Here is a 17288-nt window from a genome sequence, read left to right as displayed (position 1 = left end):
CAGTTCAAGGGAACAAATGCTTTTTGAGCTCCTGGGCAACGCGGGGCTTGTGTCCGGTCCCCGGAGCGCCCCGCTGCACTTGTGAAGCTCACGACCTGGCCGGTGGGCACTGTCAGTGTGTGGTGACTGGATAAGCCCAGAGGTGACCCAGGTGGGGAAGGGACAGCTCAGGGGCTGAGTGAGGGGATGACCGAAGGACCAGCGCTCTGCCCTCCAGGAGCTCGTGGGCCAGGCGGGAGGAAGGCAAAATTTGCTTGCCCTGAGCCAGAGGGAAGTGGGCCTAGAGCTAGGGGTCCCAATGCCAGGCCAGGGCCATCAGCTGAGATGCCAGAGGGGGACAGGGGAGTTGGGGGCAGGCCTCTGCTCTTTCCCAGGGTCCCCAGCACGCCCCGCCTTCTCCCCGACCACAGCCTTCTACCTGGAGTCACCTTGGCCCCACCTGGAAGCCAATTAAGCCCCTCGTTGCAGCAGTGAGGATTAATATGATTAATAACGCCCCCAATCTCCGAGGTGCTGATTCAGCCGGGAGCTTAGGGAGGGGAGGTCACTTCATAAGGGCCTGGGGGGGGAGTTGGAGCCACGAGTCGTCCAGCCGGAGCCCCGTGTGGCTGAGCTCCGGCCTCAGAAGCATCCCCGGGTTCGCGCCGCCGGCGGGCAGCCGCAAGGGCCGCAGCCATGAACGGGACCGAGGGCCCAAACTTCTACGTGCCTTTCTCCAACAAGACGGGCGTGGTGCGCAGCCCCTTCGAGGCCCCGCAGTACTACCTGGCGGAGCCATGGCAGTTCTCCATGCTGGCCGCCTACATGTTCCTGCTGATCATGCTTGGCTTCCCCATCAACTTCCTCACGCTGTACGTCACAGTCCAGCACAAGAAGCTGCGCACACCCCTCAACTACATCCTGCTCAACCTGGCCGTGGCCGACCTCTTCATGGTCTTCGGGGGCTTCACCACCACCCTCTACACCTCTCTGCACGGATACTTCGTCTTTGGGCCCACGGGCTGCAACCTGGAGGGCTTCTTTGCCACCCTGGGCGGTATGAGCTGGGTGCGGTGGGCTGGGCGAGGGGTGTGTGTGTTCAGGAGCCAGGAGCTTGGGTGTGGTGGGGGGTGGGTGTGTGGGGACAGCCCCAGCCTTGCGGATGGTGGACGAGAGCCTGTGAACCAAAGCCGTCCCTTACTCAGTCAAGCTCGGCTGGCGTTGGTGGAGGGCGGGCGCCGAGCACGTGATCTCACTGGCACTGGGGTCGTTGTCTCACCCTCCAGCCAGGAGACAGATGAGAGGAGTCCGGGGCCTCACTGGGGTCGCAGGCGGTCTCTGGCAAGGCCGAGTTGCAAGCCCACATCTCTGCGGCCCCTCAGGCCACGGTTCTGCTCCGCTTGGGGCAGCAGGGCTGGGCGAGACCCACGCCGGGTCCCGGGACAGAGAGCTGCACGACACCGGTGCTTGTGCTCAGGGCCCCAGCCTGGGCGGGATGAGAGTCCTCAGTCCTCCAGCACCAGCCTCTGCCTGCACTGGGTGCAGGGCGTGGTCCCTCCCCAGCTTCTCTCTGACTCCATCCCAGCCACCTCCAGGCTCTCTGCTCTGCTTGAAGGCTTTCCGCCTTGAGGAGTCCATTCACAGGGAGACAGTAGGCCCGGTGATCTGCGTAGCTGCGAGCCATGCTTTTAAAATATTTTCACTGAAAGACGGGTGAATAGATCCCATTTCGCCGATGAGAAAACTGCAGCGTGCAGAGGGGAAGAGTTGACTCAGGAACGTGGCAGGCCAGTGCCCAGAGCCTGGGGCTCCTGGCTCAGACCAAGGAGCATCCCCCAGGGGGCATACGGCCTCTTGGGCAAGCAGGAGACGCAGGAGGTTGTTGTCACCAAGGCTGGGGGGCAGAGAGAGCCTGGCACCAGCCACAGCATGCTCTGTCTCCTGTCTCCCACGTGCATCCAGGCCCTGCCTCAGCCCTGTTCCCGGGGCACTGGCCATTGCTGGGTGACTGCGATCCACTAGTCTCAGGCCAGAAGGGTGCCACCCACAGGTGGGCACGCCTCTGAGACAACCGTGGGCCTGGAGTACCCATTAGCATTCCCTTTCACTCTCCGAAATGCCCCAGTTGGTAAACCCCACAGCCACCTCCCTCCTGAGTTTCTGGGGGTGATGTGCAGAGCAGATGTCTGAAGCCCATCATTATTATTTCTCCTCCTCCCTCTGAGCAATACAGTCTCCGGCTCCCTGGCTCCCGGGAAAGGGTCACCCATGCCCAGGGTGTTACATGTCCCTGGAGGCGAGAGGCCCGCTGCCCAGGAGGAAAGGGAGGCCTCCCCCTCCGGCTCCTGCTGCCTCTGCCGTCCCATGACCAGAACTCTGCCGTCCCCTGTGACCAGAACTCTGCCAATGGCCCCATGAAGGACACACTGTTCTGTGAAAACTCCCCGCCGGGCTCCCAGTTCTCAGCCGTGACCCCACGAGACGATTGCTGTGTTCCCCGTGAACCTGGAGTTCTGGCTGCACTAACCTTCCTGGGAGTTCCTCCACGTGGCGTATCGGCCTGTCTTCCCCGCCACCTCCCCTTGTCCGTGTCCAGACCTTCTGCTTCTTAAGTCTGCACTCCAGGACTGCTCCCCGGGTGCCTTCCTGGTCGGCCCCCCTCCCCATCCCTGGGAGGAGCACACCCCATCCTTAGAAAGACAGGTCCAGCCACGCGGTGGGTTGGCTGACAGCGGCTGCCTTGCAGGTGAAATTGCACTGTGGTCCTTGGTGGTCCTGGCCATCGAGCGGTACGTGGTGGTGTGCAAGCCCATGAGCAACTTCCGCTTCGGGGAGAACCACGCCATCATGGGCGTCGCCTTCACCTGGGTCATGGCTCTGGCCTGTGCCGCGCCCCCCCTCGTCGGCTGGTCCAGGTAACGGCCCTCACCAGGAGGGGAGGAGGGTCTCCGGGGTGCTTCCTAGGGTCCTCCGGCCGGGGCGGGGGTAGTGCTGCCTGGTTTCAGGCCCCCTGAGCCGGCAGCTGTCATAGGGTTGAGGTTTAGGGCAGGGAAGAGAGGGTCAGCCCCTAACGTCACTACGGGGCTGCTCCCTGCCCTGTGTCAAGGAGACTCCAAGACACCCCGACCCTTCACCTTGGCTGTGCCCCTAATCCCCAACTAAGCCAGGCCAGATTCCAATCCTCTTTGGTCCAGTGCCCTGGGAGCGGCTCCTCTGACCTCAGGCCTCTGCCCCGGCAGAGGCAGAGCCTCCCTCATGCAGGTGTGGGCGTGTGGCCCTGGGAACCAGTCCTGGCAAGACTCTCGGCTGATATCCCCCAACGGGCTGAGATGAGATGGCGGTGGGGTGGAACGTGGTTTGGGAAATTGGCCTCTTTGGGTTCCCAGAGGCTTCGTGCCCTTCTGCTTCCAGGAAACTGCCATCTCTCTCCCCTTTCCTCCTCTCTCAGTCTTCCTGGGGCCAGTGTTTTCCCTCCTGAGCAATTTAGCAAGGGGCAAAAAACCCCGCCCCTCCTTCCCTATCTTCTCCAGTCTGGCCTAGTTATATCCTCATAGACGCAGCTAATGAACATTGGGTTTCCTGAGGTCAGTTCAGTGTCACCGTCCTCTGAAATCACACACCCTAACCACACGCCCCAGGGCCTCTTGTTTCCAGAAACTGTGCAAAAATCCCTTAATTACTCTGAGTGGCCTAGAAAGACCTGGGTGCCTCCAGTACAGATCATTGGGACCTTTTCCCTTCCCCCCACCTACCTCATGGTCCAAGGCCTGGCCTCCGGCCACTTGGGAGTGGCAGGCTGGGTGAAGAAGCGCCAGGCAGGGAAGCAGGGGTGCAGACTAGGGGCGCTGGGAGTGAGAGACGGGGAGAGACCAGGGTCCCAGGGTAACACGGCACTGAGCAAGGCAACAACACTGTTTCCACACACCTGAATCCCTTATCTCAGTAGATGTGAGCCTCACAGCCAAGGAAAGGTTTATTATCCCCCTTTTTCAGAGAGGGGAAGTGAGGCCCAGAGTGAGAGCAGCCCCGCGCAGGTGCTGGCAGGGGGCTCTGGTCAGCTGGGCCTGTTCCCCGGTCCCTCACGTGTGGGTCTCCCTCTGCCCCTCCTGCCCCGGCCCCTCCCCGGTCCTCAGGTACATCCCGGAGGGCATGCAGTGCTCGTGCGGGATTGACTACTACACGCCCCACGAGGAGACCAACAATGAGTCGTTCGTCATCTACATGTTCGTGGTCCACTTCATCATCCCCCTGATTGTCATATTCTTCTGCTACGGGCAGCTGGTGTTCACCGTCAAGGAGGTAGGGTCCTTGGGGGACCAGTGCTGTGGGGCTGGGGACAAGAGCGCTGATGAGGCTGAGTGCGGCCCCCAGCCCAGAGGAGCCTCAAGTCTGGACACCAGGCCCTGTGTCCCCACAGGCGGCTGCCCAGCAGCAGGAGTCGGCCACCACTCAGAAGGCCGAGAAGGAGGTCACCCGCATGGTGATCATCATGGTCATCGCTTTCCTAATCTGCTGGCTGCCCTACGCTGGGGTGGCGTTCTACATCTTCACCCATCAGGGCTCTGACTTTGGCCCCATCTTCATGACCATCCCGGCTTTCTTTGCCAAGACTTCTGCCGTCTACAACCCCGTCATCTACATCATGATGAACAAGCAGGTGCCTGCTGGTGGGGTGGGAAGGGGCCAGGCCCCCCCCGGGCGACAGGTGGAGAAGCCGCAGTTTTAACTGGGCCTCCGTCTTTCCACCTGCAAAATGGGCAGGGGGAGTTGGTTTTCCCTGGGGTAATCATAAGTCATCTGGGAGAAATGCAGATTCCTGGACAACCCCCAGACCTTCTGATTAGAAGCTCAAGGTGGGCCCAGGAACATGCATTTCTAACAAGCCCTCTGATACTGGCTCAGGAAAGAGAAGTGCCAGTCTGGATGGTTCTGGAGGCTGGCTTTAACGGTCCAGATGGTCAAAGTCCCAGGCCTGGGAACAGGTGCCAGTCTCCACAAACTGGACAGGATGCCAAAAAGTCTCGTTCTGAGCGATGAATGGATGAAGCGGTCCTTTTAACGTATAGACCAGTGGTTCCTCTGCAGGTTCTTTGGTCCAGTGGGGAAAACCTGGAGTCAGACAGATTGGGTTCAAATCCCAGCTCTGCTAGGTTTCAGCTGTGTGGCCTTGGGCAAGTCACTTCCCTTTTCTGGGCTTCAGTTTCTTCATCCACGGAAAGGACGAAATCCTGAACTCTTGGGTTCAATGAGACAATTCCCAGACGGCCCTTGGCACACTGAGGGCATCACAGAGCATCACCAGTGACAAGGCCCCTTCGGGTTTGGTCCTAGCACCTCTGGGTGGGGTTGGGGAGGCTTAGTAAGTTCCTCCAGGGAGCCATCTCACCGGGGAGCGGAGGCTGGGAGGGCCAGAGGCAGAAGAGGGAGGTGGCGCACCGCACTGACGATGCCATTTCCCACCCAGACTCTGCGGGACCCTGACCACCCCTCACCCTTACCCTACCTCTTCCTTCCAGTTCCGGAACTGCATGGTCACCACTCTCTGCTGTGGCAAGAACCCGCTGGGTGACGACGAGGCCTCCACCACCGTCTCCAAGACAGAGACCAGCCAGGTGGCGCCTGCCTAAGCCCCTCCAGGGACTCCGTGGCCAGCTGCAGGAGTCCCTCAGCCCCCACCCCACCCCAGCCTCAGCAGCTCCATCAGGAGCCGCGCCTGTCGGAACCAGCTCTCACAGGCTCCCTGAGTGTAAACACAAAGACCAACCAACCAAATGCAAAAGAATCAACGAGAGAAACAGGAGGCGCCTCACGTGGCAGGGGCAGCCCGATCTGGAGTCCTGATTTCCCGGGGGCCCGCTGTAGATCCACTCCCCCCAGCTCATCTCTCAGCTACACAAGAGCTCTTGCTCTGGAAAAGTGTCCCAGCTTAGGGATAAGTGAGTAGCACATGACGGGGCATGCCGTAGGTGCTTATTAATAAATGCTAGGTGGAGGAAAGAAGGAATGAATGGAGAGATGAACGGGTCGGGAGGGCATAGGCATCCTCTTACAACATGTTAGCAGCAGCAGCAGCAGCTCGCCCTTGGCTCATGACCTTGAGCAGCTGTTTTGTCCTTGGGCCTCACTTTCTTCCCCCATACAATGGGAATTCCAAATCTCTCCTCACACGGCTGCTGGGAAGATCAAATGAGATTGTGTGTGTGTGCGTGCGTGCGTGCTCGCTTGTGTGAGCTCTTTGTAAATAGTAAGGAGCTGGACAGACTGTAGTTAACATTATGAATAATATCAAGTAATATAAGTAATTCATCTCCTATGATCATCTCCTCTTGATAGCGACCACTTTGAGATTGGGCAAGGCTCTAAGCATCCAGCCTCGTCAGGCTTATAAACATTAGACAGATGGCAAGGTCAGACCAGCGCTGGGTGGTGGGCCACAGGGAAGGACGGTCAAGGAAATGCAGAGTGCAGGCATCAGGCCTGAGAAGAAAACAAAAACCAAAAAAACAACATCAGAGGACCAGAGTCTGGGGCCAGTGCAGAGCCCCCATGACGCGGGCCACTCCCTCCCAGTGCAACCCCCAGAGAGACAGGTCTTGCTCTCGGCATCTGAAAAACCACTAGCTCTCCTGCCCAGCACCCAGGCTGCAGTATCTCTGGGCCCGTATGGAGCTTCTAGAAGTTATGTTTACCTGCCCACATTTAACGAAGAGCTGGGTCCCCAACATCACCTTTGTCTCAAAAAGAGCTTAAAAAACAAAAGCGTGGGAAATCCGGCTGGACCCACCTTCCCCCTGGGAAGTTCACAGATCACAGATTTTAGCTCCCTTGCTGGGCAAGCCTTCAGCGGCTCCAGTCCATTCTCCACTCCGGAGAGTCCTTGCTGCTGAGAGGCTGGCTGGGACTCTAGGACATCAGAATCGAGCCGCCTCATAACTGCCCCTCCTCCACTACATAACCAAAGCGGGAAGCTCTACCTCTCCCCAGCTCTGCCTGGAGACGAAGGCAAATTGGGGTATTAAAAGCTCAGCTCCTATCCTTGGTGTTAGTGGTGGTGGTTTTTGTCAGTCTCAAGCTCTTTATCTACAGGACGGATAGAAACGGGGCAGTGTTCATCTGATCCTTGACCCTGGGGTTTCTGGGTTTGAGCAACCATCAGAGCCCCCTGGGAGTGCTTTAGGCTGGTGCCCCCTGGGGAGCAGGCCCAGGAATGGGAAAAGCTCCAACCTCGGAGTCACAGAGATCCAGGTGGCCCGTGAAACTGCAAGCAAATTTTGTCACCTCTTGGAAGCCTCCTTATCTGCAAAAGGGGATCTTAAAACTGACCTTAATGAGATTTCAGGCTTTATGCAGCCAATGTGCTTCCTGGGCTCAGCAGATGATGAGAGGCTTTTTGCATTACTGGAGCTCCAGGCTTGGCCCTACCAGGGACCTCATCTGAAGGGGGAATGGGATGAAGGTGTAGCTCCCAAATGACCATTCTCGTCCAAGGCGGGAAAAGGCAGCAGGAGTCTGAGAAGGGAGATCCTTCATGCCATGGAGGCGCTGGGGCAGGTAATAGCTGGGATCTCTGTCGTTGCCCCTCTCTACTCTGTCTCCCTAGGTGGGTGATGTCAGTCAGGATTCCTTTATCTGCAGGAGGCAGGAAATCATACTCAATAGCACTGAAGCAAAAGGAAGACACGATTGGCTCCCATAAATGAAAAGCTCAGGGCTTCAGGCATGCATGGGTGCAGGTGCTCAGATGAGGTCACCTGGCTTTTGAGGGGGCTGTACTGGGTCTTCCTTGCTGTGCGCTGGCTTTCTCTACCTGTAGTGAGCGGGGGCCACCCTTCCCTCTGGTGCTAGGGCTCCTCATCACGGTGGCTTTTCTCGTTGCTGAGATCGGGCTCCAGGGCACACGAGCTTCAGTGAGTAGCTGTGGCTTATCCACTCAGCTGCCCTGGAGCCTAGGCCAGAGACGGAACCTCCGTCTCCCATACCGGCAGGGGGGACTCAACCCCTGGCCCACCAGGGAAGTCCGTGTTATCTGGCTTCTAGGTCTCCCTTTGGCCGCACTTTCCTCTGTGCTGCCTTTCATTTCAGTCGCTCAGTCGTGTCCGACTCTTTGCGACCCCATGAACCGCAGCACGCCAGGCCTCCCTGTCCATCACCAACTCCCGGAGTCCACCCAAACTCATGTCCATCAAGTCAGTTATGCCATCCAACCATCTCATCCTCTGTCCTCCCCTTCTTCTCCCGCCTTCAATCTTTCCCAGCATCAGGGACTCTTCCAATGAGTCAGCTCTTCGCATCAGGTGGCCAAAGTATTGGAGTTTCAGCTTCAACATCAGTCCTTCCAATGAACACCCAGGACTGAGCTCCTATAGGATGGGCTGGTTGGATCTTCTTGCAGTCCAAGGGACTCTCAAGAGTCTTCTCCAACACCACAGTTCAAAAGCATCAATTCTTCGGCACTCAGCTTTCTTTATAGTCCAACTCTCATACCCATACATGACTACTGGAAAAACCATAGCCTTGACTAGATGGACCTTTATTGACAAAGTAATGCCTTTATGCCAGGTTAACTGTTCCAAAGATGTAAGCATAGAAATCACCAGTTAATTCCAAGCTCAGCAAATCCTGCAGAAATAGGGCTTCTCTTCATCTGTTAGTCGTTTCCAGGTAGGGCTCTTATTGGCCAGGCCTGGGTCACATGATAGCTCCTAAGCCAATCACCAGGCTGGGATGGGCATTCATCCTCTGATTGGCCTGGCCCCCGGTCACCTGATTGCATTTGCCGCGCAAGGTAGCGTTGAAAGTCAAAGTCGCTCAGTCACATCCAAGTCTTGGTGACCCCATGGACTGACTATACAGTTCAATGACGTCTCCAGGCCAGATTACTGGAGCGGGTAGCCTTTCCCTTCTCCAGTGGATCTTCCCAACCCAGGGATCGAACCCAGGTCTCCCGCACGGAGCATTCTTTACCAGCTGAGCCACGAGGGAAGCCCTACGTTAGTGTTAGCCCTACGTTAACCGAATGGTCTGAGGGTGGGGATAGGAAGGAGCTGAAAGGAAACTTCAGGAGGTGGTTACCAGAAGGAGGAGAGCCACAGGCAAGGGGCCCGGAACCAACAGCGATCCAGAAGAGGTGCGCTTCGTGTCTGTGATATCCGGCTAGTTCGCCCTCCATCCACAGCAGTGACGAGAGGATTCCCACGGCCGGCGGGTGTGGATCCCACCCTCCGTTTCAGATGCCGTGTGGGACCAGGCACAGTGGTGGTAGGCACAGTGGCATTGCAGCCAGTCTGCCCTGCGGTCAGCCCTGTCCCCTCCCTCCCACAGCCCACTTACTGTGAGGATTCAGCAGCCTCACACCCAGAGGAAAAAAGAAATTTCCCCTAAAACCAGAACATTCTCTGACTTTTTCCTGGTAGAGAGTAAACCCTACTTAACTTCCTCAATTTGCAGTTGATTTGACTGCCATTGGTGGGGAATCCGCCGTATATAAAGGCAGACAACTGCTGACTGAGTCTGGGGAGAGGGTGTTACCAACCTCATCTCCAGGCTCCAGGCAGCCAGGGTCCCTGGGCCAGGACGCCCTGGGGCCTCAGAGATGGACTGGAGGGAGCAAGTCTCTGGGCTGTGCCCTGGCCAGGGACAAGGCCACGGAGCTCTCTCAGCCCCTGATTTTTGCCTCTGGAAGGAGAGTGCAAAGAGTTTAGAACTGTAATCTGCAGAACTGTAAGTTCACACATAGAAGGACCCCGGTCAGTGTCCCAAGATGGCAAAAAAAAAAAAAAAAATTTGGCAAAACTTAAATTTCGTACAGCTCTCAGTAAAAACATCTCATGAGTACCCGAAGCAGCTCGTCCTCTCTCCAGCAGCCTGATCTTCACAATTACCATTTCCCTGTGAAAAGGCAACCCTCTAGAAGAATTTTTAGATCACGCAGCACATTTTAGAACTTCTTCCGTCCAAATGCAAAACTCTATCCTGGCACAGACCTGGAGCAGGGTTTCAGATGAAGCTCGTGGGAATGTTTGTATCCCTGAGTCTTTCTCAGTTCTTGGAAACGTGATCAAAATTGCTGCCCCCGTTGGCACCAGCTTCCACACTCCTCTTTGCCTCATCTCGGCTCCTGCTCTAGATGGTTCCTGCAGATGGTTTTCAGGCCTCCCTCCACTCAGCCGAGCTCCGCTCTGGCACTGGGACTGCTACAGCAGTGGGTGCTGAGCACCTACTGTGTGCCAGGTGTGGTGCTGGGCACAAGCGACATCACCAGGAACAAGACAGACACAGCCCTGCCCACTGCCCCTGCCTCCCAGAGCTCAAGGAGACAGGGAAGGCAGTGTTTAACCTCGGGCGCTGGAGGCTGCTGGCAGCCCGAGGAGGGGCCCCTAACATCCTAGGGTGTCATGGAGGGCTTTTCTGAGGACGTGATGTCTACACTGAGGCCAAAAGGATGAGTGAGAAACAGTTCAGATAAGGTGGTTGTTGTGTTGTTTTTGTTAGTCGCTAAGTCAAGTCTGACTCTTTTGTGACCCCATAAACTATAGAGCCCGTCAGGCTCCTCTGTCCATGGGATTCTCCAGGCAAGAATACTGTAGTGGGTTGCCATTTCCTTCTCCAGGGGATCTTCCCACCCAAGGGATAGAATCTGCGTCTCCCACATTGGCAGGCGGGTTCTTCACTACTGAGCCACCAGGGAAGTCCCCTGGAGAAGGTAGATATAGATAAAAGAGGGCCTTGTAGGAAGAGTGTATCAGCTGCACTCACAACAACCTCCAAATCTCATGCTTCAAACAACACACCGTGTACTGTTGCTTGTGACTCTGTGAGTCAGCCAGGTGACCCAGACCAAGCTTGGTTGACCTCTGCTGGGTTCACTCGAGCATCTGTGGTCAGTTGGAGGGCTGGCCGGTTGGCCAGTGTGGGCTGGGCAACAGGGGAGACTGGGCCACGGGCCTCTCCATATCCAGCAGGCTTGCTCACCTGGGACTGGGACCAGACGTCCCTTCCCTCATACTGGGTTGGTCACAGCAAGTCCCAAGGTGAGCTCAGATTCCAGGCACGGGGGAGGAGCTGCAGACTTACACTGCAAATGGGCATGGATGTGGGCAGGGGTGAAAAACTGGCATTATTTTTACATCAGTCTAACACACACACAGGAAATCAAAGTGGAAAGCCCAGCTCTCAACACCTAACCAGTTTCAAGAGCCTCAGTGTGGTTGGACTCGGGTTTCGAGGGGGAAGGAGGCTTCATAAGCCAGACTGGAGAGGTCAGTGGAGAGGTCCTCATGGCAGTGGGGAGCCATGCAGGGTGCTAGGCAGGCAGTGGTATCTAGTTTCACTTTAGAACACCTTGCCTGCCTCAATCCAGACCTCTGGTAATGGAGAGTCCCCTGGAAAAATCCCAACAGTAAAACCACAGAGAGAAAGATGCAAGTCTGTCCTAGACCTGCCCCCTTAAAATCCTACACTCTCCTCAGAGGTAACCACTGCTGTTACCTTGGTGTAAATCCTTTCAGAACTTCTGCTGGGACTTCACTCACACTCACACCCTCACTCTCACACACACACACAGAAAGTTCTGCCTTCTCGGAAGTGGGGAACATATTCCACAGATCTTTCTGTTTCACTCATTTTCACTGCTGTGTAAGATTCCACCATGTGAACAGATCACAGTTTATTTGTCCAGTCTGCCCTTGGTGGGCATCTAGGTTGTTTTGCATTTTTGCCAAGATTGCACTGAGCACTCTTACGTATCACAGTGTAAGAAAGAAAGAGCGCTAAGTCGTGTCTGACTCTTGTGATCCTGTGAACTGTAAACTGCCCAGCTCCTCTGTCCATGGGATTCTCCAGGCAAGCAGACTGGAGTGGGTTGCTATTTCCTTCTCCAGGGGATCTTCCAGACCCAAGAATTGAACCCAGGCCTCCTGCATTGCAGGCAGATGCTTTACCGACTGAACTAGGGGGGAAGCACCATCAGTGTGAGTGACATGGGTAGATGTGGCCCAAATCCATCTTAGTCGTGATAGATGTTCCTCAGTTGCTTTTCTGTGTTGCTTCCCAGCGGCTATGTATTTCTTCACATCCTGGATGCTCAGTTTCGATGGACATTAAAAAATGTGTCATTCTGGAGACTTCCCTGGTGGTCCAGTTGTTAAGACTCCATGCTTCCAGTGCAGGGGGTGTGGGATCAATCCCTGTTTGGGAAACTAAGATCCTACTTGCCACATGGCATGGCCAAAAAAAAAAAAAAACCCGTCATCCTACTGTATGTAAAATACCACCTCGTTCCTTGTTTTAATCCATCTCATCATTTTATTTTTATTATTTGTTGTTATTATTCATTTATTTTTGGCCACACCACATGGCATATGGGATCCTAGTTCCCCGACCAGGGATTGAACCTGCAGCCCCCAAAGTGGAAGCACGAAGTCCTAATCCCTGTGCTTCAGGGAAGTCTGCACCTCGTCATTTTAAATGGCTGCAGAGTATTCTACAGTAAGAGAGTAATTCTGCCAGGCCCTGAGTGATTCATCTGGAAGTTTTGTTTTGTTTTTTTTTCCTTTTCCAGATAACACAGTAATTATTTCTTTTCCAACAAATGCGCTCCTAGGAGAGGTGGAGTTGCTGCTCCAGGGAATACCTTTCCATAGTAGGCTGCACCCAAATACACCCTGGCAGAGACAGCAGGGCCTGGCTCCCGCATCCTTGCCAACACTTTGTCTTCAGTTTTTATCAGTTTGACGAGAAAAGGAGTAGCTCATCGTTGTTTCGATTTAAATTTTCCTGAGTGCCAAAGACGGCGAGGCTGTTTTCCTGTGTTTGTTTGCCTTTCTGGTGAATTCGTGTTCTTTGTCGCTTTCCCAGTGGATGTTGTCCTTATTTATAGAGACTTTTGTTGAGTAATTTAAACATCACTCTGTCCTCCCTTAGAAACTCTTTCTTACAACACAGAAGGAGGTCAGGACAGGCTGACCTGGGGGTGTCTGCTCCAGGTGAAGCCACTGGCCGGCCTCCACCTGCTGCTTCCTGAGACAGCGGAGGCCAGCTGAGGCCTGGGCACAGGGGTGGGCACCGGGGTGGGGGAGGTGAGGTGGGGTGGGGAGGGCCCTCACCTCCCGAGGGTACCTCCACTGGCCCAGGCGTGCCAGTTCCCCGTCTGCACCCCCAGGCTCTGCTGCACGGAGGCGCAGAGCGGACCAAGCATCTGAGCCCCCTTCCTTTCACCGTGGGCTGAGACCCAGAGAAGTCAGGCACACGGGCAAGGTCACACAGGAGCTGAGGCATGGTCGGTGCTCCGGGCGGGGCTGCAGGGCCCCCTCCCAGCCTCCTGCCCAATCAGCAGCTCCGCGCCTCCCGCCCAATCAGGGGCTAATTGGGGGGTATGTAAGGCGAGCAGGCGGGCTGGGGGCCTCACGCCAGGCGAGGGGGCTGCCCGTACCTTTCTGCCTGCAAAATGGCTCCCGGGAGCATCGCTTCCAGTGACACCTCTTCCTCTACCTCCTCTTCCTCTACCTCCTCGGCCTCCTCAGCCTCCGCAGAGGGGTCGTCCAGGCCGTTAGGGTCTGAAAAGCCAGGTGAGCTCATGGAGCGGCCCCCTCTGTCCGGGAGAGAGCCTGTTCCCTGGGGGTCCTGAACGCTTCCTTCCTGCCCTCTCCTCCCTCAGGCTGGCCCAAGACACCACACACCTCCCACCCCGCCAAGGGGCAGAAGAGCTGATGCCAGAGGTGGGGGGCTGGCAGGGAGGAGAGAGCAGGGGCCTCCCCAGCTGGAGTCCATTTGCTCTGGGCGAGGGGCTCTGCCCAGCTGGAGCTAATTGAAGGGCTCCAGCAATAGGCCGGCAAGCGCTTGAGGCGCGACTGGGCTTTGGCTGTAGGGCCGCATCCCAGCTTTCAACCAGCATACAGCGCCTCAGGATTCTCTGGGTATGGGGTCCCTTGAGGCACACAGACCCGCTTCATCCCTTCCAGGAGCTCCCAGGCTGGGAGGCAAGCCGCCTCCTGATAGATGCCACCTCCTGATAGATGCCCATTTGATAATGCTGGCACATGCTTGAGTGGCTGGGAGCCAGAGGGCTGTCGGAGCCCAGAGGAGTCGCCTGACCTGCTCTAGGTGGTCAGGGTAGGCTTCCCAGAGGAGGCAACTCCTGAAGGAGGGTGGGACAGGGGACGTGTTCAGAGTATTTGCGAAGACGTCTTTGGAGTCAGAATAGGTTCAAGTGCCTGGGAAGCACAGGGCAGAGCGGCTCAGTGCTGTTTGGGCCTTAAAGGGTGAGTGACAGCAGCTTGGATGGTCACGGCCGACCAGACCGAGAGGACAGCCTGGCTGGGGCCAGGGCCTGGAGGGGAGCGTGCTGGTGGAGGGCTTGGTTTTGGAGGCGGATGCTGTGCGTCTTCCCTCAGGCTGGGGCAGAGTTGGGAGAACAGCAGTGATGGGGGCAGGGGCTGATCGGATGAGCCTCCCCTCCCCGGGTCAGGTGTGAAGGCAATGGCCTCTGGGGGATGCGTGTGGAGAGGGTGAGAAAGTCTGCGCCCTGGGGATGGCGGCTGAGAAGCTTGTGGGGAGCAGGAGTGACCTCAGGGTTTCGGTTCCGGCCAGAGACTGAAGCCATGCAGTGGCAGGGAGAGTGTCGAATCCTGGCCACCAGACCCCCAGGGACCAGTGGCCAGTGATGAGGCCCTAGCTTGTGGCCTGTGTGGAAGTGAGTTTCCACATAGAGACGGAAAGTAGTGAAGCAAGTCCAGTGTTTATTAGGAGGAAAAAGAGTACATGTGGATGTAGACACATGGGTGGGCTGAGAGAGGGTCATGCCCTCGTGGTCTGAATCGCCTTTATGGGGCAATTCTCCTGGGTTTCCTTGGGCCAGGCGCCTTGCTTTGCCTGCTTGGGCGTCTGTATCTGGTACATCTCAGCCTCCTCCCACGTGTGTGTGCGCATCTCTAAGCCGAGATGGAGTCTGGCGCGGAGGCCTATGGGTAGCTGACATTACTTGCCATGGGGTGACACCCACTCTCTCTTTGACCTCCAAGGAGCCTTTCTATGCCTGTGTCGTCAGGGAGGCCTCCTTAACTTCGACAATGAGGAATATGTGATCTTTTATCTGGGCAGGATCCAGCCTCCCCCATCATGTGCTTTTATGGAGTTTCTGTCCATAAGGGAGAAATGGTTCAAGCCTGTTTCTATCTGTTCCTGCCTCGGGGTGGGGGGGGTGCTCAGGACATGCCCTGGGCACCTGTTTGGGTGTCTGGGTAGGTATGAGAGATGGGCACCACTGTTGGGGAGAGAAGCAGAGAGATAGGTTTGTAAGGACCCTGAGCTCTTCTTTTGGACACCTCAGTATACAGCAGGCATCGAGTAACTGCAGAATGAGGAGCTGAACAATTTGGAGGGTGGGGGGAGGACGGAGACTCGGGGATGGCTCCCTGGGACAGGGCGTGGTTTGGGGGAGACAGGGCAGCAGTTAGAGCTCTCACCCAGGGCCAGGCCCCTCTAGAAACCCTCTAACCCTGCAGCGGGAAGGGCTCAGACCACGCTAGGGCTCCTGCTGTAGGAGGCGGGGGCTGGGAAGGCTGAGGCTCTGAGAGTGAGACTCCAAGGTCTGACTGACCTCAGGTTCTGTGGACTAGCCGTCTCTGACCCCAAAATGAATATTCTCAGACACCGGGCTCCTCCTGGCCGGGAAACAACAGAGGTTGAATTTGATTAAGTCTCTTTACAAATGTTACTGAGGTCTAGAGTTTTTAGATGGTGTTTTGTCTTTTCCCTTTAAAATGTGGTTTTATATATATATATATATACACACACATATATATATATATATATATATAAGCTACTTGATTCCTTTTCTTCAGCCTTTAGTTTTTACAGATTGGCTGGAAGTCAGCGTTTCTAATCACCGTGTTTAAATCAGGTTTCATATTTAAACCACTTTTATGTGGTTTATGGTGACTGACAGCCCCTCTCACCGGCTCCCTCCTCACCCCTATATCCTACTCTCGTTTGCAACTTTTTAAATATAACATCTTGCTGAGATCCCTCAGTAATTCACATAGCACACAAGTCACTCATTTACAGTGTACAGTGGCTTTTAGCACGTTCACAGTTGTCTATTTGTTTCCATAGTCAATTTTCATCTCCTCTAGACGAAAACCTATACCTGTTAGCAGTCAGTCCCCTTCACCACCCACCTCCCAGCCCCTGGCAACCGCTTCTCTACTATCTAGCTCTGATTCGCCCATTCCTGGCATTTCCCATGAACTAAATCATACAGTTGGGCTTCCCAGATGGTGCTACAGGTAAAGAACCCGCCTGCCAACGTAGGAGACACGGGTTCCATCCCTGGGCCGAGAAGATCCCCTGGAGGAGGGCATGGCAACCCACTCCAGTATCCTTGCCTGGAGAATCCCCATGGACAGAGGAGCCTGGTGGGCTACGGTCCATGGGGTCGCAGAGAGTCGAACATGAAGTGTGTAGCTTGTAGTCTCTCCCTAGGGCTGTTGTGAGCCCCTGCGTGATTTTGGCTGTAAAAGAGGGCTTGTTATGGCTCTGGGGAGACTTGGGAAGTCCAAAGCAACGAATTACTTCTTTTTAAAAGGAACTTACAGATGTCCATAGCCTTTTCAGGTCAGGTGGGGAAGGCTTCAACCCATCGTGTGAAAGTATCAACCAACCCCAGACCATACTTATATCTTGATCGTGGGGGCGTTTGGGTGAAATCTAACTGCCAATCGTCCCCTGGATATGTCACTCGGCACTGAATTGGCCTGAGTAGCAGAGGGGGTATTGAATGGGTCTGGGCATTGTCATGGGGCTTCCCTGGTGGCTCAGACAGTCAAGAATCTGCCTGTAATTGCAGGAAACCAGCTTGGCCCCTGGGTTGGGAAGATCCCTTTAAGATTATGATGGGCACATAAGTCACAGGCCAATGTTGGTTGCTTTACTGTTCTTTTAAGCCCCTTCCCTGAAAAAGCCTTTTGCATCACATCCCATAGTACGTCCCTCCCGTAGGGGATGGCATCATGTCAACTCTTAGTTTCCATTGTGGGGCCTCCAGGACTAGAAGCTAACCCTACTCTTCACACTAACCTGCGCTTCCTCTCTCTTAGCTCCATTTCTCAGCATTTCTTGTTCCTGTGGGGAGTACTGGGGAAGACCAGGGAGTTCAGGGGGGCCAATCACTAGGACCATAATTTAGGCTCTTGCACGCAAGCTGTGTGTTTTGCCATTCAATCAGCTTGGGCTTCCCTGGCACAGATGGTGAAGAATCCACCTGCAATGCAGGAGACCTGGGTTCGATCCCTGAGTTGGGAAGATCCCCTGGA

The 17288-nt window shown here is 55.6% G+C and overlaps 1 protein-coding gene across 1 annotated transcript; it reads left to right on the top strand.

Annotated features, from left to right (window-relative positions):
- Positions 1 to 665: 665 nt before the first annotated feature.
- RHO (rhodopsin) lies at positions 666 to 7012 on the top strand. Its single transcript, XM_019984265.2, has 5 exons — positions 666 to 1036; positions 2726 to 2894; positions 4113 to 4278; positions 4397 to 4636; positions 5496 to 7012. The coding sequence occupies exons 1-5, from the start codon at positions 676 to 678 to the stop codon at positions 5604 to 5606; spliced, it is 1047 nt and encodes a 348-aa protein (XP_019839824.1). The 5' UTR covers positions 666 to 675; the 3' UTR covers positions 5607 to 7012.
- Positions 7013 to 17288: the final 10276 nt, after the last annotated feature.

Source organism: Bos indicus, chromosome 22 (genome assembly GCF_029378745.1).
Source record: "Bos indicus isolate NIAB-ARS_2022 breed Sahiwal x Tharparkar chromosome 22, NIAB-ARS_B.indTharparkar_mat_pri_1.0, whole genome shotgun sequence".
NCBI lineage: Eukaryota > Metazoa > Chordata > Mammalia > Artiodactyla > Bovidae > Bos > Bos indicus.
This window is presented reverse-complemented; position numbering and strand designations above follow the sequence as displayed.

Bases quoted from the DNA above. Each gene is read 5' to 3' on its own strand.
- RHO (XM_019984265.2), top strand. From the start codon at position 676: ATGAACGGGACCGAGGGCCCAAACTTCTACGTGCCTTTCTCCAACAAG. The intron at 1,037-2,725 runs GTATGAGCTGGG...GCTGCCTTGCAG, and splicing joins CTTCTTTGCCACCCTGGGCG to GTGAAATTGCACTGTGGTCC. The intron at 4,637-5,495 runs GTGCCTGCTGGT...TCTTCCTTCCAG, and splicing joins ACATCATGATGAACAAGCAG to TTCCGGAACTGCATGGTCAC.